The sequence below is a fragment of the Pseudorca crassidens genome, chromosome 2, assembly GCF_039906515.1.
Source record: "Pseudorca crassidens isolate mPseCra1 chromosome 2, mPseCra1.hap1, whole genome shotgun sequence".
Classification (NCBI taxonomy): domain Eukaryota; kingdom Metazoa; phylum Chordata; class Mammalia; order Artiodactyla; family Delphinidae; genus Pseudorca; species Pseudorca crassidens.
This window is the reverse complement of record NC_090297.1, coordinates 100,295,356-100,319,802: the sequence shown is the minus strand read 5'-3', so window position 1 is coordinate 100,319,802 and position 24,447 is coordinate 100,295,356. Positions and strand designations below refer to the sequence as shown.

Here is a 24,447-nt window from a genome sequence, read left to right as displayed (position 1 = left end):
TTTATGGCTAATATTCCATTGTGTATATAGATATAGCACATATTCTTTATTCATTCAGCTGTAGCTTTATCTGTTCATCTGTTGATGGACACTTAGGTTGCTTCCATAACTTTGTTATTATAAATAATGTTGCAGTGAACATGGGGGTGCATATATGTTTCAAATTTGTGTTTTGGGGGACTTCCCTGGCGGTCCAGTGGTTAAGACTCTGTACTTCCACTGCAGGGGGCATGGGATTGACCTTTGGTCTGGGAACTAAGATCTTGCATGCCATGCAGTGCAGCCAAAAACATAAATAAAAATATTTTTTTAAATTAGTGTTTTTGTTTCTTTTTTTTTTTTTCCTTCATATAAATACCCGGGAGTGGAATTGCTGGATCATATGACAGTTCTATTTTTAATTTTTTAAGAAATTTCTATACTGTTTTCCATAGTGGATGTACCAATTTACATTACCACTACAGTGCACAAGGTTCCTTTTTCTCTACATCCTTACCAACACCTGTTATCTCTTGTCTTTTTAATAGCCATTCTAACTGGGGTGAGGTGATAGCTTGTCGTGGTTTTGATTTTCATTTCCCTGATGATTAGTGATGTTGTGCACCTTTGCATGTAACTGCTGGTCATCTCTATGTCTTCTTTGGAAAAATGTCTATTTAGATTCTCTGCCTTTTTTTTTTTTTTTTGGGCTGTGTTGGGTCTTAGTTGTGGCACACGGGATCTTTCGTTGTGGCACAGGTTCTTTGTTGTGGTGTGTGGGCTTCTCTCTAGTTGTGGCTTGTGGGTTTTCTCTCTCTAGTTGTGGCCTGCAGGCTCCAGGGCACGTGGGCTCTGTGCTTGTGATGCAAAGGGTCCAGAGTGCGAGGGCTCTGTAGTTTGCAGCGTGCCCGGTCTCTCGTTGAGGTGCATGAGCTCAGTGGTTGTGTTGCGCGGGCTTAGTTGCTCCGCGACATGTGGGATCTTAGTTCCCCGACCAGGGATTGAACCTGCGTCCCCTGCAGTGGAAGGTGGTTTCTCTACCACTGGACCACCAGGGAAGTCCCTCTGCCCAATTTTTAATTGGGTTGTTTGCGGGTTTTTTGTTTTGTTTTTTTGGCTGTGCCTTGCAGCATGCAGGATCTTAGTTCCCCAGCCAGGGGTTGAATCCCCACCCTCTGCAGTGGAAGCACGGAGTCTTAACCGCTGGACTCCAGGGAAGTCCCTGAATTGTTTGATTTTTTGCTATTGAGTTGTATGAGTTCTTTATGTATTTTGGATATTAACCCTTTATCAGGTATATGATTTGTGAATATTTTCTCTCATTCAGTAAGTTTCATTTTGTTGATGGTTTCCTTTGCTGTGCAAAAGCTCTTTAGTTTGATGTAGTTCCACTTGTTTATTTTTGCTTTTGGAATCAGATCCAAAAGATGATTCCCAAGATCAGCGTCCAGGAGCTTACTGCCTATGTTTTCTTCTAGAAGTTTTATGGTTTCAGGTCTTATATTTCAGTTCTTTAATCCATTTTGAGTTGATTTCTGTGTATGTGTAAGATAGTAGTCTGATTCCATTCTTTTGCATGTGGCTGTCCAGTTTTCCAACTGTCCAACATTGTTTATTGAAGAGACTGTCCTTTCCCCTTTGTATATTCTTGGCTTCTTTGTCTTAAATTAACTGACCATATAGGTGTAGGTTTATTTCTGGCCTTTTTATTTTGTTCCATTGATCTGCATGTCTGGTTTTATGCTGACACCATACTGTTTTGATTACTGTAGCTTTGTAATATAGTTTCATATCCTGGCCTGTGATGCTTCCAGCTTTCTTCTTTCTCAAGATTTCTTTGGCTGTTTGGGTTTTTTTGTGGTTCCACAGAAATTGTAGGATTGTTCTATTTCTGTGAAAAATGCCATTGGAATTTTGATAGGGATTGCATTGAATCTGTAGATTGCTTTGGGTATTGTGGACATTTTAACAATATTAATTTTTCTAATCCATGAGCCCAGAGTATCCTTACATGTATCTTCTTCAGTTTCTTTTATCAGTGTTTTACAGTTTTCAGTGTAGATATCTTTGACCTCCTTGGTTAAATTTATTTCTGGTTTATGCTTTTTCATATGATTTTAAATGGAATTGTGTTCTTTTTTTCTTTCTCTTTTTCTGTGTGTGTGTGTGTGTGTGTGTGTGTGTGTGTGTATGATGCACTTTATTTGGCCACACCACATGGCTTGCAGAATCTCATTTCCCTGACCAGGGGTTGAACCTGGGCCTGGTAGTGAAAGCCTGGCATCCTAACCACTAGACCACCAGGGAACTGTCCTGGGATTGTTTTCTTAATTTCTCTTTCTGATAGTTCATTATTAATATATAGAAATGCAGTAGATTTTCATATATTGATTTTGTGTCTTGCAACTTTACTGAATTCATTTATTCTTACAGTTTTTTGGTGGAGTCTTTAGGATTTTCTATATATAATATCATGTCATCTGCAAATAGTGACAGTTTGATTTCTTTCTTTCCAATTTGGATTCCTTTTATTTCTTTTTCTTGTCTAATTCTCTGGCTAGGACTTCCAGTACTATGTTGAATAAAAGTGGTGAGAGTGGGCATCCTTGTCTTGTTCCTGATCTTACAGGAGAAGCTTTCACTTCTTCAGCTTTTCACTGTTAGGTGTCATGTTAGCTGTGGGCTTATCATAAATGGCCCTTATTATATTGAGGTACATTCCCTCTGTACCCACTTTGCTGATAGGGTCAACTTATATTGATGAAAACTGTTTACTTTAGGAGAGTCCTCCCTTGCCTGTAATGTGTTGTGAGCTGCTTTATTCTGATCATTTTTATATCAATCCAGCCCTACCTTGGTTTGTATCTATAGTTTTCTTCAAAGTTTCTGCTTTGATGCCATTCTTTCCTGTTTTATAGCCTTGAAAATCAGTGTGATTTTGAGAGGAGAGTGAGAAGTAAATGTATATGTTCAGTTTTCTGTTTTTGAAAAAATATATATTTATTTATTTAATTTTTGGCTGCATTGGGTCTTAGTTGGGGCATGTGGGATCTTCCGTTGTGGTTCGCGGACTTCCCTCTAGTTGTGGTGCTTGGGCTCCAGACTGCACTGGCTCAGTAGTTGCGGCATGCAGGCTCTCTAGTTGTGGCATGCAGGCTCCAGAGCTCATGGGCTCTGTAGTCACGGTGAGCAGGCTTAGTTGCCACACGCCATGTGGGATCTTAGTTCCCCAACCAGGTATCGAACTGGCGTCCTCTGTATTGCAAGACGGATTCTTAACCATTGGACCACTCGGGAAGTCCCGCAGTTTTCTGTTTTGAATGAGAAGTAGATTTCCCTAAAAAGTAATCTTGCCTCTAGTAGAAGATTAAAAGAGGCAGGTGTGGGTAAAAGTAGATCAGTAAGCAAGAAGATTAGCAGTTAAGTAAGAATAGTTTAACTATCTCTGATATGGAATAGTGTAATATTTTTCTTAAGGTAATTTTCATAATTAAGTAGTGTTTGTTACTATTTCTTACATAAATATTTTCTCATTTCATCATCACAGTTCTTCATTGTGGGTGGGATGTTTAAAAACAGGGGACTGATATTCAAATTGGGAACCAGCTCGCAGTCACAGTGCGAGCTCCTCTGGCTTTAACCTTCTGCATATAAAGTGCGAAAAGGGCTCAGTTTTCCTGTTGACTGCCGGCTTTTTTGTGTGTAATAAGGGAACTTATATCCCAGGCTAAAGGCTTTCTGTTGAGTATACAGACTTTTCAAAGCACTGAAGTTAGGTACTGACATTATTCGATACCTGTTTAGTTGAATGATTCTGGCAGGACCATGAATATTGATACTAGGGGCAGGATGCTGAAAACAGGATCCTGCATCAACCTTGAAAAAAGGCAAAAATGTAAGACTGTGTCAGAGGTATTTTCATAGTAAAACACAAAGGATTTAGTGGGTTATTGGGTTTTGTCTTGAGCTCCCAATCATTTATTGAAGCATATTAATTATAGCTATATTCACATAAACTATATACTATTTGGGTCCTCGAGGAAGCATAAGGAAGGAACAATTAAGCCAAGTTTGATATAAGGTAATCTGCTTATTAGTAAACTGTGAGCATAAATGATTATACTAATGAAATTAGTAACTTCTCCTCTGCTTTAATCAAAGCAAATTTATCTTTTTGTTCTTTTTCTTTAGTTGGAAGATGCTGGTTCAAGTAGTTTAGATAATCTACTAAGTAGATACATCTCAGGCAGTCACCTACCCCCACAACCCACAAGCACCATGAATCCCTCCCCAGGACCCTCTGCCCTATCTCCAGGATCATCAGGTAAAGTCAACTGAGGTACCGTCTCATTTCTTTAACACCTTAAAAAAGTATCTCTCGGTATATGTATTAGGGTTCTCCAGAGAAATAGCACCAATAGGAGAGGGGTGTGTGTGGAGAGAGAGAGAGAGAGAGAGAGAGAGGTGACAGAGGTTAAGGAATTAATTGGTCCACTTGATTGTTAGGTCTGGCAAGTCTGAAACCTGCAGGGTAGTTAGCAGGGTGGAGACAAAGGGAAGAATTGGTGCTAGTCTTGAATCGAGGCAAAATTCCTTCTTGCTCTGGGGACCTCAGTCTTTTCTCTTAAGGTCTTCAACTAATTAGAGGTCCACCCTCGTTATGTTTTACTCAGAGTCTACTGATTTAAGTGTCAGTGACATCTAAAAAATACCATTGCAGCAGCATCTGGATTGGTGTTTGGCCAAACAACTGAGTACCATATTCTAGCCAAGTTGAGACATAAACTTAACCATTGCAGTAACATTTTTTTTTCCTGATCTAATTATTTTTCTTTCAATACTGTGGACAAGCTTCAGCGAACTGAAATAATAATATATATCTGTAGTGTACACTGTTCAGAACTCTAATGTACCCCTCCCTCAACCCCCAGTTATATTCATGTTTTTTGCTGGATTTGTAGATGAATTTAATTTCTGTGTCTTCTATTTTACAATACATGTTGTCATTTGAAGAATTCTTTGGTTTAAATCCAAGTTTAAAACACTTTGTTAAATAATGAAAAAATTGAAAATTTGTTTAAAAAGCAAGAATTGAGGAAGGGCAAGTGAACTTTCAATTTGCAGTTAAAAACTTAAAATTTACTGGAAACTATTAAAATGTGACTAATCAGGTCCTGAGCTATAGATCTCTTCCAAAATCCCAGTTTTATTAACGCTATTACATGAATGAGTGATTAAAGCATCTCCAAATAGATTGACAGTGCAGAAGTGGTTATGGGATATATTCATGGTTTCTTACTGAAACATACCACCTCATTATTTCTACAGTAAGAGTAGTTTAGCTCTAAATGTGGGTTTTTCATGAGATGTATCATTAATACATTTTTTGCATCGTATTATTTTTGAGGTTTAATATAAGTATTCCAGGACTTTTAAAAGGAAGAATAATTAATAGGAATCTAGGTAGGATATTTACCAAATGCGTGGGACGGCAAATAGCTTTCTCTTGATACAGTAGTTTCCATTGATTGAATAGTGGTGCTCTGAGAGGATTCTGAGAATGGTATCTGGGCTCAGCTGAGAGAAACTGATTGATAGCTGCCAACAATAACACATGAAATCCTTGACTTTGAGACTAAGACAAGGGCTGATTTCCAGGAATTGCTGAATTGCCTTATAATGATACTTGAATTCTGTAATTAGTAGGTAGAATTCTGAATTTTCTTACCTGCATAGTTATTCATTTTGACTTATTATTTTTCAGGTTTATCCAATTCTCACACACCTGTGAGACCCCCTAGTACTTCTAGTACTGGTAGTCGAGGCAGGTGAGTATTTACATTATTAATAGCTTTATTTTTTCTTTTTATCAAGAAAAATTTCAAATACGTATTCTAAAAAGTAGACTATTATAATGAACTCCCGTAAACTTTTCACCCATCTTCAACAATGATCAAGTTATGACCAGTCTTATTTCTTCTATACTCCTACCCATTCCCCCCGTTCTAAATTATTTTGAGATAAATCTCAGACATTTTATCATTTTACTTGTGGTTGTTTCAGTATATATCACTATATGTATCACTTCAGTGTATATATATACACTTTTAAGTATGTATCACTTTAAGGATTTAAAAGTTTTATAACTATGGAACCATTATCACACCTAAAAAAAAATTTACTAGCTAACTCTCTAACATCAGTAGAGCTCTAGTTAATGTTCAGATTTCCCAGATTTTCTCATAAATGCTTTTTTTTTTTAAATTGTTTCTTCGACTCAGATTCAGATAGGCGCTATACATTGCCATCAACCCATATGTCAAGGTCAAACTCAGTGTATTTGTTGAAGAAATGTATTGTTTGTCTTACAGAGTTTTCCTCATTTCCCCATCTTGTCATTTAAATACACTACCTTCTGTTTTTTTCTCTATATTGGTATTTAGATCGGGAGGTTTGATTAGATTCAGGTTTGATTTGAGGGAAAGAGGTAGGGAGAATACTTCATTGTGGTGATGTGTACTTCTTTCAGGGTCACAAAATGTCTGGTCGCTTTTGTTGATTCTTTTGTGATAGCACCCATTAATGATCATTGCCTTAGCTCTTTTTTTTTTTTTTTTACTAGTTTAAAAATATTTTAATTATTGTATCATACCTTCTTTGTATATTAGTTTAGAATACTTCTGTAAAGAGAAATTTTCTGCCATCAGCTATTTGATTATGGGAATGGCAGAATAAATTGATTCTTTCTCTTTATTTACCTATTTTTATAATAATGAGTTGATTCCCAGCTCCCTCCAACAGTGACCAATGAAATTAACTTTATGGGCTTATATATTTAAACATATTTTATATGTTCTAAAATTATAATTGTTATTTTTATTGATGCTTAAATTGTTCCATATTTGTCCTATCAGAACTTTTCCAAGTTGGCTTCATAGTTCTTCTGCTATAACCCCAGTAGTTGTTGAAAGCATTCTTGTTTCCTGTCCTGATGTTCCTGGTTCATCTTGTACATTTCTTGCCTCAGGCCTGAAATCAGAAATTTCTCTAGGAAATCCTGGTCATGTTAGTGGGGAAATGGTGCTTCAAGACAATCTTCTGGGTACTAGGGGCACTCACTGCTACTGAATTGTTCATGGTTTCTTATGCCTTTTTGGTGGACAGAGAGCTAAGAAATGTTAGTGTGGGGGATTTCCCTGGTGGTCCAGTGGTAAAGAATCTGCCTTACAATGCAGGGGACGCGGGTTTGATCCCTGGTCAGGGAACTAAGATCCCACATGCCGTGGGGCAACTAAGCCTGCGTGCTGCAACTACTGAGTTCGTGTGCTTCAACTAGAGAGCCTGTGTGCTGCAAACTACAGAGCCCACGTGTCCTGAAGCCTGTGCGCCCCAACTAGGGAGAAGCCCGTGCACTGCAACGAAGAGCCTGCTCGCCACAACGAAAGATCCCGTGTACCGCAGCTAACACTCAAGGAAGCCAAAAATAAATTAAATAAATAATAAATAAATAAATGTTTTAAAAAAATAAAAGAGTTAAGAAAAAGAAATGGTAGTGTGGAAAGAGTGTGTGTGTGTGTTAAAGGTAAATGTAATAAATGTCGACTGATTTTTATTCTTTAGTTTGAATAATTTAGTGCAATGTAAGAAAGATTTTATTTCAGATATATGAATGTTCTGTATTTGTATATATATGTGTGTATGCATTTGGTTCTATATTATATACTTGCTTGGCTTTTAAATTATACTTTCAATAATCAGTAGTTTTAAAGAAAAGTACAAATTGAGTGAAAAAGGTTTTCATTTTCGACAGTAATACAGTCTTAGTTATTCACTTCTCTTGCCAGTGGTTTTGCTTTGTGGACTAGATAGAACCAATTAGTCATGTACCTGTCCTCTTAGGCTATTATCCCATTAATTCAGATAAGGACTCAAAAGCTGAAACAGTGATTCCTTTGAGGACACTTCATGAACCACTGTTATTGAGGTTTCCTTCAGATGTTTGGGGGTAGAGAAGAATTTAAACGTCTTATATATAGAGAGAGAAACAATCACTATACTAATAGCCTAGACAAATGATTGTTTACTAGATTCCTTAAATGATGTAGTATAAGTGCCTCAGACCATAAAATGTATTTTTCAGGTCTTCTGAAAGTTTGACCTACGTTTTTTAAAAATTTGAAGCCAAGTTTATAATACACTCCTTTTAATTGCATTATGAAGTATCCTTATCTGCTATAAAGTTAATAAATTGTTTTCAGTTTAATGAACATTTCATATAACTTAACAAGCTTTTCATATAATTGTTTTTATGTACACCATACAGTCAAACATATGTGACCTTTATTTGTTGTTTTTGTTAGCTGTGGGTCGTCAGGAAGAACTGCTGAGAAGACAAGTCTTAGTTTCAAGTCTGATCAAGTGAAGGTCAAGCAAGAACCTGGCACTGAAGATGAAATATGTAGCTTTTCAGGAGCTGTGAAACAGGAAAAGACAGAGGATGGCAGGAGGAGTGCCTGCATGGTAAGTTCCCAGTGGAATCTGTCAGGAATTTAAGGAGGTCACTTCACTGATTCTTCCATCTCTGCATGTATTAGTCTGGTTAGTGGTCCTGTGGACCTGTATTCATTTTTGAATTTTTATACGTGGTATAACCCAGATATCTCTTTTTCTAACTGACTTTTTTCATCTAAGTGTCAACTGTAATTGATGAGAAAAGACTTACTTGTATTAAGGACTCATTTCAACTTTTAGTTTGTAATCGGTCATTATTTTTGCCATGATTCTAAATTGGGTTCTAGCTTGTTCTAAATTTATTAATAATTTCAATAGGCACATTCAGTCTCAAGCTGGAAAAATCCTTGGCTATTTTCCCTGGACCGGTGAGCTCAGGATTACGACCGCTGACATGAAAGAAGTTTAATGCTCACAGAGTTTTGTGATGAGAAGATTGCCTTTGGCTTATGAATTATTAACCATTTTAGAATTCCTCAGCTAGAACATTTTATAAAATTTATAGTATAGAATGAAGGAAGGCCCAAGTCCCTCCTTATTTAGAAATTTTGATCTTGGTTTTTTCTTCCTACCTACACTTATGTCTCATTTTCTACGTGGTTGGCACATAGAAATTTCAACTATGTAGATTTAGAGAGTACTGTTATCTCTTCACTCAGAACTTGGTTTGGAAAGTACCCCCAAAAAACAGTGCAAAATGGTGGTGAAAGATTTTACATTGTCACAATCTTCCTATATTAGTAGAATGATAAGTGGGCAGAAGAATATTTCAAAATGCTTTTCAAAAGCTATGTGACAATAAGGACCTACTGTGTAGTACAGTGAACTATATTCAATATCTTGTAATAAGCTATAATGGAAAAGAATCTGAAAAAAAAGTGTGTGTGTGTATATATACACACATATATATACACACATATATATATAACTGAATCAATTTGCTGTACACCTGTAACTAACAACATTGTGAATTAACTATACTTCAATTAAAAGAAACGGTTAAAAAAGCCAATATAAAGGGGAAGAAAAAGCTATGAGACAGATTGTTGAGTGAAAAATAGTGTATCATAGTCAGGAAAAGTATAACCCTATGCTCACTTCCCAATCAATGTGCTTAACAGTTTAATTAATTCCTTTATTATCCAAGTGAACCAATATTACAGAGACTGCTCCCTAAAATCATACATTAACATGCCTGAATAACTTCGGGGTTATTTTCGTTCTTTTATGTTACTAATATGATTTCAAATAATTTTATAATAAATAATAGTAAATTCCAAAATAATTTTAAGTTATGTCAGTATATCATGTTGTATATACATGTTGACAAAACTTTAAACACACAGAGACACACATGCATGCACGCACACACTACGAACAGTATGGATTAAATGTTTCTTCAAGAATTTGTCCTTGCTTTGTTTTAGTTGAGCAGTCCTGAGAGTAGCTTGACACCACCTCTTTCAACTAGCCTGCATCTAGAGAGTGAGTTGGACGCATTAGCAGGCCTGGAAAACCACGTGAAAACTGAACCTACAGATGTGAATGAAAGCTGCAAACAGTCAGGGCTCAACAGCCTTGTTAATGGAAAGTCCCCAGTTCGAAGTCTCATGCACAGGTCGGCAAGGATTGGAGGAGATGGCAGCAGCAAAGATGATGACCCAAATGAAGATTGGTGTGCCGTCTGCCAAAATGGAGGGGATCTCTTGTGCTGTGAAAAATGTCCAAAGGTCTTTCATCTAACTTGTCATGTTCCAACACTTCTTAGCTTTCCAAGGTACAAGTGAAATAACTGATTTTTTGTTGTTTATTTTTATAAGCTAAAGAAGTAACAAAATTATTCAGGGCAGATAGCCTTCTTAATGACTGCCTATTACTCCATTACCTTCTAGAGAAATTAACAGCTGAATGAAGAAATGTGCAAGATCTAAGTTGTGCATTAATGTTAAAAAAAAAATAGACTATTTCTTGGCCTTCAATTTATACTTAATATAAGCAAATTAGATAAACCTGTAAATTATGAGGTGCAAGAGACTAGGGTATTGAGAAACTTAGTTGATTTCCTCTTGAAGATAATTTTTTAATCTATTGCCATCAATTTTAATAGGGTCTATAATAATGGCTTTATTTATGAATAGTATTCAGTTTGAGGCAACTCTATTGGATCTTACCAAAAACTTACTTTTCTAATGTTTGAAAGCTCTTGAAAGGCACTTTAAAGAAAAAAAAACAAGTACTTTGTAAAAATACCTTTAATGTCTTGAATTTTTTGAGGAATAGCTTCATCTTGACCACTGGAAGCTGTTAGTTGGTAGTGCCTACCTGAAGCACAGTGTGCAGATTTCTCAGCTTTCTCAACTTTTCCTATTTGGAATGTCTTTTAGTCATTAACTTTGGAACGGACAGTTACTGAATTCGTTATTTAGAAGAGAAGATGGTACGGTAAAGATAAAGATTGGGGCAACATATGAGCATTGTCCTCAGACTATATGACCCCCTTGGCGGCTAAGTCTGATTTCAAGCATTAAAACATTCATTGATGAACATCCAGTGCAAGCTGATGATTCCAGCCAATACAGCAGAACAAATGTGCTGGGCTGGGTTACGATACCTGTAGTCTGGTCGTAATTCTGTAGTGAACTAACTTAATTAGCTTGGACGGTTCACTGATTTTCAGGGATTAGTTTCTGCATCTACGAGTAGTAGAGTTTGGATTAGAAGAGCTATTTTTGTTCCCTTCCATTTAACATATTTATTATGTTCGTGGTATTTTGTCTCCAGTTGATTTCAGAGACCTTAAAATAGTAGAATCATACTTATTTCTTTAAGCCTTCCTTCTTCCCCTACCCTAACCCCCTGGTTTTTTAAGTGAAAGTAAACCAGTGTCCTTGGGAAAACCCAGCTTCTTTCTGCCTATAGATGAAAGATTCACATTTTTTCTCAGATTCCTGAGAAGTAATGATTTTAGTTGATTAATGCTACCCTTTCTGAAAAATTCAGCCTTTAGTATTAGAAAAGTAGTGGATATATGAACAGTGCCAGAATATTTTTCTGAAGCATTGTAATTCTTACCTAAATCTTAGAAGGTGTAGTCCTTTGCCACAGATGTATTAAGGACCTTCTTTTTCTTTACTCTTTTAGAAAAAAACATTGGCATTTTGGTCTTAAAATTAAGGCTTTTCATATTTTTGTTTCCGTTGGATAGTAACATCTGCTGGAACGTTAGAATTTTGCCACTGAAAGCTTTCTCTCAAAGGCAGATGCTTTGGAAGGAATTGAAACTGTTGACACAGTTTTAGTATAATCCCTAGACTTAGAATATATATATGATGAGGAAGAGAAGGGGGAGAATGCATTTGAAGTAATCAAATTGGAGTTTATGGTTTGATAGAAATCCTGATACAAAAAACTATTGACTGAGCAGATTTAAAAGACTGGCCATGAAAAAGTAATTGTTATATTTTTGGCATCTTTAATACATGCCAAAACAGTACGAGATACCCGAGGGACTGTATCGTGTACTCCTTTCTTCCTCATGCATATGAGGTCACTGTCATGGTCATACTGGGGTATTGAGAATTGGTCTTATGCTGCAAGTGCTGATCATCAGCTTTGTGCTATGAAGAGACAGACCCCTTTTGAATAGAGATAGTGGGGTTATATTGCTTTCCAGAAGGTAATCAGTTGAAGAATGGAAACATTTGGGGAAGCTTTTATCACATAACTTCACTTTATGAGATGTGGCAAAAATAGTACCTCTCTTTTCCACAAAAACTGGAAAGGAAAGAAAACAAAGAAACTGGAAACTTCCTCTAGGGAACTAGCTTCCTTAGAGTGGGTTTTGTTATAATTACATGGACTAATTGCCTATTTCCTTCTTTAGTGGGGACTGGATATGCACATTTTGCAGAGATATTGGAAAACCAGAAGTTGAATATGATTGTGATAATTTGCAACATAGTAAGAAGGGGAAAACTGCACAGGGGTTAAGCCCCGTGGACCAAAGGGTAAGTGTCAGATAAATTGATTTATTATTAGGGATTCTGTAGTTGTGTGGCTATACATCTTTTTTTTTTTTCTTCAGTGTAATATACATATAACCTGATAAATTTTCATTTTTTAATCTCATTATCTGATAGTATGTTCATAATTTCTGAAATCTTTGTCTGTAGCCCTCAGCCCTAGGCTCTTAGATCTAGCTTCCTCATACTTAACATTTCCCAGCGAAAATCTTGATTTCTAATCCTCTCCTTCAAAAAGCAAAAGCAGGGGACTTCCCTGGTGGTGCAGTGGTTAAGAATCCACCTGCCAGTGCAGGGGACACGGGTTGAAGCCCTGGTCCGGGAAGATCCCACATGCTGTGGAGCAGCTAAGCCTGTGTGCCACAACTACTGAACCTGCACTCTAGAGCCTGAGAGCGACAACTACTGAAGTCCACGTGCCTAGAGCCCTTGCTCTGCAACAAAGACATGCCACCCCAATGAGAAGCCTGTGCACCGCAGCAAAGAGTAGCCCCTGCTCGCCACAACTAGAGAAAGCCCCCGCACAGTAACAAAAACCCAATGCGGACAAAAATAAATAAATAAATTTATTTATTTATTTATTTATTTTTAAAAAGCAAAAGCAAGAAAATAACGACATAAAAAACTGCATCCTTCTCTCAGTAATTCCCATCATCAAATGGTACCACCGGTCATCTCTGTTGCTCAAGCCAGCAATCTGTTAGAAGAATCAGGAATGACTATAATACCATTTTCTCACTTCACCCAACCATTACCTTCTGAGACAGCCATCATAGTTTTTCATCTGCACTATTGTAATATCTCTTTGCTGAACTCCCTGATTCTACATTTGCCCCCTTACAGTCCATTTTCTATGCAGTACATAGTGTTCTTTTTTAAATATGTAAACAAGTCTATCACTTCCTTGCTTAAAATCTTCTAATAGCATCCCATCATATTAAGAATGAAATCCAAAATCCTCTCATCATTTCACTCAGATTTCTTTTGATCTGGTCTATAGTCTGATCTCCAAAGACAAAATATCTTTCACGTAGTTCTGTGGTCCTTACAGTTACGTTTGGCTTTGATCTAATGTATAAACTTGCAAAATCCATCTTCCACTATCTTTGAGGAGAAGGTATGTGTTTAGAGTATACAAACGGATATTAAAAAGTTTAAGCATATAAACACTATAAATGTAAAATGCATATCAATTTACTTCTGATTGTACAATGAAATTCTAGAATTGGACTGAGAAGACACAGACAGTTTTTATTTAATTTTGAGCCTGAGCAGAATCCTTTCAAGAAAGGGAATAGCATGTATCTTGCCTGCCTCAGGGAATTAAAATGAGTAGCAACAATCATCAATTGTTGTACAAAATGCTGTATGTTGCTTTAATGACTCTTTTCTATTTGTATAAATAGTTAAGAGGTAATAGTAGGTAAATTACCTGAGTTATCAGATGAGAACAAAGGCACTCTGTCTTTGATAAGTTCATTTAAAGTAGGACAGAAGATAGTCATAGTCTCAAACCTAAATAGAAAACAAGGTAGTTTTCTTTGGGTGTATATTTAGTTGGATAGCTAGTATGTAGGAGGCTTATCTTCAGTTTGTTGTAATAATGCTTTGTACTGATAAAGTTCTTATTCTTAAGAATATCTTTTTAGAGGGAAAACATTTCATGGGTTTTCCTTTCTTTTCTTGGGCCAGAAGTGTGAACGTCTTCTGCTTTACCTCTATTGCCATGAATTAAGTATTGAATTCCAGGAGCCAGTTCCTGCTTCGGTGAGTTGTTTACCTTAGTACCTTCCTGTTGAAGAAGTTTTAGTATAATACTTAAGGGTATGGGCTCTGGCCTTAGACTGCTAATGGTAAAACTCAGGCTTGAAGAATCTCCTCAACCAAGGTGCTCAAATTCTCTTTTCTAACACTGTTTCTTCCCTCATTGGGTTATTTCAAGGATTCTTCTGTACAATAACCTGTGTAAAATATGTTAGCATAGTACCTGATAAAATTTCTGAGTAATAAGAAGTACTTGTGATGTTATTAGGGCTAAATGGCTATGAGATTCACTTGATAAAATTGCAGTTTGTTTTTAAAGACCGTTGCTGTGATAAAAACTTAATGAATTTAATTTCCACTTCTTTTATTGGGTTGGCCAAAAAGTTCATTTGGGTTTTTCCATAAGCTGTTGCTTTTAAAATGGACATAAAGGATACAGGTACAGGTATAATGGAAAGAGTCTTTAACTAGGAATCAGAAGACTTAACTTTTCCTAGTTCTGCCGTTAACCAGCCTTATAACTGGGGAAGTTACATAATTTTCTGCCTCTACTTTTTTTTTTTTTTTTTTTTTTTGCGGTCCGCGGGCCCCTCACTGTTGTGGCCTCTCCCGTTGCGGAGCACAGGCTCTGGACGTGCAGGCTTAGTGGCCATGGCTCACGGGCTCAGCCGCTCTGCGGCATGTGGGATCTTCCCGGACTGGGGCACGAATCCGTGTCCCCTGCATCGGCAGGCGGACTCTCAACCACTGCACCACCAGGGAAGCCCTGCCTCTACTTTTTTAACTGTACAGTGGGAATATTGAACTAAATTATTTCTAAGGTTCCAGTTCTATGATTGATTCTAGGATCTATATCTTAGGGAGAAAATAACTCTATATAAGTATTAATTTGAACAAAAGTGTAAAGTTGAACCTTGCACACTGGTTCTGCTTCATAAGCCCTCTTTTATGAACATTCAAGATTAAGAGAAGACTGTGGGAAAATTTGCAAGCCAATGCCCTTTGTTTATCTTACAGGAGATTTTTGTAAGGAGTAAAGTCTCTAAAATTCCATAGTAAAAGGAATATCAGGGATGCTCAGTGCCTTATAAATGGTATAAGAATATGCAACATATATTTACTTCCCGTCAGTTGTTGAATTAAGATAATATTGGATACCAGACCTGTTACAGAGCATTGAATAGTAATTTGTTTACTGGGTAGGCTCCGGAATGGATTTTAAAGTACAAAAGGTCTAGATACAAGGAAGATGTTTTGTTCAGATAGTAATCATCTGATACCAGGAAGTCTGTCTGTTCTTCAAGTTTAGGGACTTTACAGTAGAAGATTACTTTCCAGTGTTTTCTTTTCATGAACTATTTAAATAGTTTCTCCATGTTCAGTTATTTTGCAAGGATACAAATTTTTGGCCAAGAGTTGCAGCCAGAACTCCCAAGTATAATCCTAAATGATTAATAAAAATTTATCTTGTGTTACTACAGTCTTTTCCCCTCTATTGCTATGTCCAGAGTTCTCTGTGATACAAGGTTTTATCCTCTAAAAGATACCCTATTCTAATAATAACAATACATTTTGTAATCTTTTTCCCTTTTTTAAAAAAAACAGGAGTCATACAATTCTGATGGGCTAGATTTGTCCTTAACACTAGTGGTTGGCTACCCTTGCTGATTGCTTTTTTTCCAAATTTTCTTATTAAAGATGGAACTTTGGGTCCTTCACTAACCATGGACACTGCCACATATTCTGAATATGATTTGATTTTCATGATGTGCATGTGACAGAAGATTTAAAGTACAATTCATTATACTCAAAATTTGCATGCAGCTGGCTCGATCAACACATGTTTTTCTCTAAAATTAATATGCTTTGCATTTTCAAATTAAACACTTTGGCATTTTTTGAGAATCCTTATCTATCCTTATTTGTTTCTTTAGATACCAAACTACTATAAAATTATAAAGAAACCTATGGATTTATCCACCGTGAAAAAGAAGCTTCAGAAAAAACATTCCCAACACTACCAAATCCCAGATGACTTTGTGGCTGATGTTCGTTTGATCTTCAAGAACTGTGAAAGGTTTAATGAAGTATGTTAGCTTCCAAACTATAGAGTCTTGGATTAGTAGTTTTTGTTTGTTTGCTTACTTGGTTATTGGATTTTGTTTTTCCTGCCAAGAGATTTTTCTGAGTTGATTTCTAAAATTTATTCTGCTTCAGTTCTGTCAAAAGTAAAATTTGATTGCATCCACAGCTCCAAAGAAGAAAGTTTACTGTGTATAATTTGAAGTATATACTTAAATATAATGTATTAAATTAAGAATATTATTGGATATCCCTTTCTGTACATGTTGAGAGTTGAGATAAGTATAGAAGATAGTCTGTAGTTAAGTATATTTTGTGGGAAATGATTACAGACAAGCCTACATTTGGGGTACATTTAGGAAAGGCATTTGTACCAGTGTCCTTAGATTTTGTTATTGACCATATAAATATAGAACCTTAAAACTATAAACTCACGTGGCTCATCTTGAATAGTAGCCCAGAGTGTATAATTTTGAGTTATCTGATCTCAGTGTGACTTTCATTAACTTTGGTTATGTATTATTTTGAGAATAAAGATGAGCTATCCATACCTTTAGAAGAAATCTGATAGATATTTACCTCCTTCAAGGAAATTTTTGTTATCTTTGGGAAGCTCAAGTCTCTTATTGTTCAGGAATATTTTCATTATTGTAAGAGAAGAAAATGGATGAGACTCCACAAAATCTTCAAAAAGATTACTACTAAAATCTTTATTGCTGATAAAATTTGGGTGCCATATGAATGTTATTAAAAAATCAAATTGAATCATTTAACGTGTACTCATAGTTTCCCCTGGAAGCATCTAGGTGACTTTTTAAAATAAAAAATTTTTTCTTATTAGGTGACAAGTTCTGGTCACCTTTATAGCAATGTGCCACAGAGAATATAGTAAAACCTCACTCACTTGAAGGTAAATTAATACAGTCCCAAGTTTCTTGTGTTATTTTCTAATTCAGTTAGATTATTTTCAAATAAGTATACTTTCATGAACCATAGCTAACATTTGCCAGGAAGAAGACTCATTTTATCTGCTTTAATAATAGTTAACTAAATTATGATTAACAAATTGCCATACAGATAGAATTCTGACTTCGTGGTTGTTGAAAGTTTGGTAGTTTTTTAAAAAATATTTCTTACATCATTTTTTTCACAAATATTTTTCTCTTAAATATATTGATGTATTCAAACCAACTCCTACTCAGGTTGACCTCACTAATTCAGAATTTGAGACAATTTTGCAGTAGCTTTAGTAATAGCTTTGTTAAGAAAGGGGGTCCATGTTCTGTATAATTTTAGAAAGCACTTGATCTGGTCATAGCAATTTGTTCCTCCTAGTATGGCTGACTTTCGTCGCCAATCCTATGCAGTCTTATAACTTTAGAAAGGATTATAATTTCCCTTTTTTTTTTTGACTCTGGTATCCTTTTTAGATGATGAAAGTTGTTCAAGTTTATGCAGAAACACAAGAGATTAATTTGAAGGTAAGCTTTTCAGACCATGCAAACTTGGTGAAGGAATATGCATTACCAATAGGTGAATATTCCTATCTTTTGCTTGCAGGCTGATTCAGAAGTAGCTCAGGCAGGGAAAGCAGTTGCATTGTACTTTGAAGATAAACTCACAGAGATCTACTCAGACAGGACCTTCGCACCTTTGCCAGAGTTTGAGCAGGAAGAGGATGATGGTGAGGTAACTGAGGACTCTGATGAAGACTTTATACAGCCCCGCAGAAAACGCCTAAAGTCAGATGAGAGACCAGTACATATAAAGTAAAATGACATGAACTTAAATCAATTGTTTAAAAAAAGAAAAGAATGAAAAACTTTTATTTAAGTGTTGCTGGAATATCCTGCCTACAGTGGGCACCTCCTTGAAGAAGCTGATAGCTTTTACACAGTATTAGATTGAAATAATGGACAGAAAACACATTCTTGTCAAGAAAGGGGGAAAGGACTCTATTTGCAACTTTAAAAGTAAAAACAAAAGCGAAAGTAAAATGATTTGAAGACTTCTGTTACCACAGAGAATGGTTCTGATTTTTAGAATGGGCAGATGTTGATGATCACTTGGTATTGATTGGTGCAGATACTGAGTGTTCAAGTACTTAAGGGTCATGTCACTGGTTAAATTGTCTCTTTGGAGTAGAGTGCACAATTATTAAACCCACTTTTATGCCTCCCCCTCCACACATATACATACTGGCTTATTTTCTAGTTAAAAATCAAAGTTGCTCAGATTCCACTTTGATGTCAGTGCAGATGTGCATTGCATCATGCTGTTATATTTTCTCTCATTTTGATGCTGTTGGGCCTTAGTTTTATATTGATTTAAAGAACTCAACAATAGTTTATTTTCTGTTCATACTTAAGAGCCTAGGAAACATGACCATTGATCATCATTTAATCAACTTTAATGTTCTACTGAAATAAATATGGTAACCTTTCAGTAGCAGATCATTTACAGTAGTCATTTCCAGAAGACACTTCCACAGAATTGCACTTCCAAATCAAATCATCTGATCATAGTTATTCCCGTGAAAGGTAGAATGTTTGTTTGAAAATTAATCTAGTTTTCTGTACATTTAAAATTTGATTGCGAAGGTGACAGCTGGCTCTTATCCAGTCTTCCTTCATATCAGTTTTCTGATAGACCACTATTGGCAAACAGTAATCTGTCAACTACCAAATGTGTAAAATTTTCTGTATTTCACTTTGTCTTATTTGTAAATAGTGAACTAAAACTTCTGGCAGATCAGCAACATTTGCTGAGCCTGTTTTTTAAGCTAATATGTATTCTTACTAATGTTCCTATCAAGAATGGATTTGTAATATATGCTGTCTATTTCTAATGTTCACATTCATATTTTGAGGTTCTATCTTATTTTAATAGAGAACAGACTTCTCAGAAAATCTTCAGAAGCAGCTTATTATTAAAATATCAAAATATTGAAATAAACCCGGTGGGGTTAGAGTACTCATCCGTCCACCAAGTGGGACATTTGCATGGACTGGGGGCTTAAAGGACGTAGAAGAGACCTGTAAGTATATCCTGAAAATGAGCCAATCAATCCCCACTTGAATGGTTACTGGAGTAAACCCACCTTTACTACTCTGATTTTAGCACCCGAGGCAGATAAACCACCTTGGCTCTGTTTCATTTTTCTTCTCTTCATTTGTGATGCTCAGATCCAAGATGCGTGTTCTAGACTGTGTACAGGCTTCTCTTTTGTTGAGTTAAAAATTTTAGTCCTACTTTTGTATGGACATGTTAGAATGTAAAGTGACCAAAATAGAAGACTTTCCATTAGATATTTTTCAGACATCAGCAGATTTGTGGCAAATCATTTGCCTTTTTAAAAATTCAGCTTGAACAGTTCAGACAGTAGACTACTCAGAAAAAATTATTTGACATAATTGTCTAAGAGGTAAATATTTTTTAGTGCGTATTGAATCAAATAAAGTGCTCTAAAGAAGTTATTATACAAATTTCTTTGGGTTGTTTTTCTTTTCTTAACAAGTGGTGGGGGTAAAAATGAATATGATTCAAGCCTTCTGATGGTATATTGGTTTTATTATTGCTACTGACTTCATTCTGTGGCTTTCTTTTAGCTTCTTTTTCAGTTTCTTTATAAGTTAAACTTCAAAACATATACCAAACTTTTATCATTTTACTCAAATTTTAAGTTCTTTAAGAACAGGTTTCTTATAAAAAGGAGAAAATTGTTTTAAAATGCCTTTATGTGTGCATTTTCCTCTTTCCCACAACATTCATGATTTCAGTTTATCAGGAGACTTACCGAAGGGCACATTTTTGGAAAGTGATGAGTAACAGTATAACTTCATTTTGCCAAGCCACTGAGTTCTAATATTTTATGCTTGCTCTTCATATGAATACTTTTCACGAGTCTTAGATAATAGGTTCTACCAACGGGGGCAGAAACAAAAATTTTAAGTAAATATTTATTTCTTGATATTTGGGGCCTTAAAAGGTAATGTGTTTCATTCAAAACATTTCCATGTTAGATGGCGTTTTTGTTTTCTTTTAATTTAAGATTAGTTCTTAAAAAGCTACTTATTGCCAGCATTTAACAGGCTTCATTTCTCTTAACAGAAGGTAGTTCATACGGCTGAGGAATTACTATTAAATTATATAGCTAGCAACAAACCACGTTTAAGTGAAGGTATTCACTTTAGATTTCATTAAAGCTTTTTTCTTGCACATTTATCATTGTGTTTCTAAGCTGATTTGTTCAGCACTAATATGACTGTAAAAAAATATAAAAATTTAAATTGGTATTCAGATATATTACATGTTTTCCTACTCATTTATGTTTTAAAAAGACAAATATTGATCCCTGAAGGTGTTTGTTTTGATACTCCCTTACATTTGTATTCTTTGTTAAAAGGCAGTATTTTTGATTTGTAGATGTTAAATGTTTCCTTAAAAGCTTGCAAACTTTCACCACACTTCATTTTTCATTTTCACTAAGAACAAAGTGTTCCTCAGTCTGTTCCTCTGGCTTAAATTTGTCTTTTTGTAGCACTGAGTGAAGGAATTGCTTTGCAACGTGAAGTATGTATGTGTTCCAAAGTATGGTTAAATTGTAGGTCATGCGCTATATTGAAACATCAAATCATTACCACAGAGAAAGGTTAAGGCATTGAATCCACTGTTGAAATTATTCTTTTTGGAATCAACAAGGTACTTTCTGACTTCTATTCTTATATAAGGGAATTTTAAATAAATTTTAAAGTTAGTTAATTCTAATTTTTTGTTATAACACTTCGAGATTTTTAGTTAATCCAAAGAAATAATGCTTTTAAATACAAGCAAAAGGTTTATGGTGTGCAAATTATAGATTTACCAATTACCTCAGCAGGTATCCTGCCATGTAACTATTAGTGATTAGTTTTAATAAGCCAGTAGACTTAGGTTTTCTGACTATGCTCCTGGGTTGTGGCCTACCATACATTATTAAACAGTCTCTTAGTAGTCAAAATGGGAGTAAATGCTGTGGCCCCCTCTCTCTTGGCCTTTTAAAGTCCTTTACCCATGCTCACTCACATACAACACATGAAGTATAAAAACCTCATTTCTTGAGGTCAGCACTGCTTATTTGCATACTTAACTTTGGATCAGTGAGTAGTTTTATAAAATCCAACCTCCCCAACTTCCCTAATTAAAACAATCAAGTTCTTAATTCATACCATGAATTCTTATACCATCTATATTAATAATCTGCTGGAGGTGATCCAAGGTTTAGTGTATTGCAGCTTGATCATATACCAGACCTGGATGTTTTATTTCTCTCACAGTTATCTCCTCCTTGATAAAGCAATAACACTGCTTTAAGTCTGTTGCCTAATAGCATGTCATAATCCTCTCCTGGATGGTGATTTTATAGGAAAGTTTGTATGCATATCACCCAGTCTATCTTTTAAAAATTAAGGAATTAAATGTATGCTGGAGCTAATGACAATATATTGTGGCATTTTATTTTAAAAATTGGGGAAAGTTGCATATTTTTTTAAAAGTAGGCATTTGAGTAAAAGAATTGAAGGTACTTTTTTAAGAAAAAAATTTATATGCCACAGTTTACATAGACCTTTCAGATTTCAACATGTACTCTTGGATATAATGGTTTGTTTTATTTGGTCAAAATGCATGTATAGCATTTCTTCCATTTAGTTCCTTGTGTTTGCCTTCGTGGTCTTTTATATATTTTTTATTGTATCTGAGAAACAAAATTATCTTTGAAAATAAGTCAATTTGGATATATTTGTTATGATCAAACTACAAAATGTACAAAATTAAGTTTAGCCCTTTTCTAGAAAGCAAGTGATCTTTAAAATTAAAAATACTGTTCTTTTAAATTCACCAAATTTGTATGTGGGAAGGCACTGAAATGATTTTGTAAGTGCCACTGCAGTACTCCCTTTCAAGTGTGGCCTAAATTTCAATCTTAAGAACGAAATGCATGTCTGCTCCTGGTCTGAAAAATGTAGGTATTAACTATGTTTTAAATCACAGTGAAACATGTATATAAGCCTATAACAAAAAGATTTGTGCAATCTGAAAGCCTGTTGATTTTCTATGTAGACATACCTACACACGAAAGGGTTAAATTCACATCCTTACTAGTTCCTTGCTTCCAGTATTTCAACTCTTCTCCCCTCATTATTATTATTACTAATATTACAATTACTATTATTTTTGCACATAGTTAACTACCCGTCAATATGATTCTGAAAGAAAAAGTGCTGTTTCTGTGGTATTGTATTCTCTAAATCATCATATTTAATTTTTTTAAACAAGGTTGCAGCTTCTAATTGTTCCGTTCCTGTGTTTTTTGCTGGTGTGTAATAAAAGCAAGATTTTCTTTTCATGGTTATTTAATACATTAGCTACCTGTAAATATTTCTTGTTATAATGCTCTGGAATGTGTTGTAGAAGTTGTATTAGATTAGTTTAAAGCTTTGTTTGAAAGCCACATTGTTTTGGTTATTTCTATTAAATTAGAAAATTGAAAAATTTTTCAAATGAATTTCTTTTTTTTTCTTCCTCTTTGAGTTGAGACTTAATCATTTAAATTTATTTTTAAAATTTATACTCTGTGCAGGGCACTGGAGATATTGTCATGAACAAGACAAAATACAGTCCCTTTCCTCACGTGTTTAGACTCTGTTGGAGAATGATGAGTGCTATGGTAGGGATTAACACATAGGAAAGGATCTAACCCCAAATTTTGTTGGTCAGGGAAGCAATCTCTCTCACTCATAAAAGATAGGACCAGGTAAAAGAGAAAAGGAAAAAAGAATAAATATACAGAAGCCTAAAAATGAAAGAGAACATCTGTGTATTCCAGGACCTGAAAAGTTCAGTTTGGCTGGAATAGAGTCTGGAATAGAATGTAAGTTGGAGTAGTAAAATACTAAGCTGGAGAAATGAGCAGGGTCCTTTTCAAGCAGAGGGGTTTGAAAGTCATGTTAAAGGGCTTTCACTGAGGGCAACAAGGAGCCCCTGAAGAAGATTAAGCACGATGGGACTTGGTGAGTTGATATAATCAGGTGTGCCTTTTTGAAAGATCATTTTAATTATGAAGAATGAGTTATGAGGAGATTGGTAGTGGAGAGACAATTGTAGGCTCTGAGTAATCTAGGTGAGCAGTAAACTAGCTGTCTGGCAGTGGAGATGGAAAATAGCAGTCAAATTTTAGAGATTTAAAAAGTGAAATAGACCAATAACTGAGGCCACGCAGTTGCCTACGGCGTATTTTATGTGGTACCTATTAAAATAGTAAAGGGGGAGAAAAGAAAAGGGGGTTTGTTGAGTTTAAGGTACCTCTGGAAAATTAAGGTGCAGGTAGGTGTCCATAGTTCTGGTGCTTACAAAAAATCCTTGGGCTGCAGATAGAACCTGTAAGATACATCAGGAATCATGTCTGTTTTATTCATCACTGAATGCCTAGCACACGGTAGGCATGCTAGCACACAGTAGGCATTCAGTAAACAAATGTCAGAGTTGAGTCACTTGCATAATAGTTGGTAACTGAAACAATGTAAGCGTATGGTATTGCCTAGGAAATTTATACAATAAGGGTAGAATACTTAATGATAGCAGAGGCAACAACATTTAAGGATTAGGAAAAAAGACTCCACAAGTACACTATGGATTAGTCATGGAAGAAAGCCAGGAGAGCTATAATGGAAGACGAAAGAAAAAGGTGGCAAGAAGGGGTATGAAGTATCAGTGATAAAATGTTGGAGCAAGAGATGAAGTAATGCTAAAGTGGCTATTGAATTTAGGAATGCAGAAGCCATAGATGACCTTGGTAAGACCTGCTCCAGTTTGAGCAGCAACAAGAGTTCAGTGGGTTAGATTAATGACTGAGTGTAGACTGTTCTTTCAAAAAATATGACTTTGGTTTTTCTTTAGGTTATACAGAGCTTATGGCCATGAATAATCAAGTAAAATATCAGAATGAAACTTCCAAATTATCATCTTTCTAGATGCATTTCGTGTAGTGGAAAAAGCATGGATTTTGGCCATTGGGGAGACTTTGGTTTAAACCTTTTGAAGTGATAGATTT

The 24,447-nt window shown here is 35.5% G+C and overlaps 1 protein-coding gene across 2 annotated transcripts in view; it reads left to right on the top strand.

Moving 5' to 3' along the window:
* TRIM33 (tripartite motif containing 33) overlaps window positions 1–22,890 on the top strand; it is a 144,594-nt gene extending 121,704 nt beyond the window's left edge. The window contains exons 12-20 of one of the 2 annotated variants that reach the window (XM_067727340.1): window positions 4,171–4,303; window positions 5,744–5,807; window positions 8,340–8,499; window positions 9,918–10,267; window positions 12,374–12,497; window positions 14,205–14,279; window positions 16,211–16,363; window positions 17,789–17,839; window positions 17,919–22,890. In XM_067727340.1, coding sequence (XP_067583441.1) covers window positions 4,171–4,303; window positions 5,744–5,807; window positions 8,340–8,499; window positions 9,918–10,267; window positions 12,374–12,497; window positions 14,205–14,279; window positions 16,211–16,363; window positions 17,789–17,839; window positions 17,919–18,131 — 1,323 coding nt within the window. In that variant the 3' untranslated portion in view covers window positions 18,132–22,890. The remainder of the gene's footprint in view (window positions 1–4,170; window positions 4,304–5,743; window positions 5,808–8,339; window positions 8,500–9,917; window positions 10,268–12,373; window positions 12,498–14,204; window positions 14,280–16,210; window positions 16,364–17,788; window positions 17,840–17,918) is intronic. The other variant, XM_067727341.1, reaches the window with a different exon arrangement.
* Window positions 22,891–24,447: the final 1,557 nt, after the last annotated feature.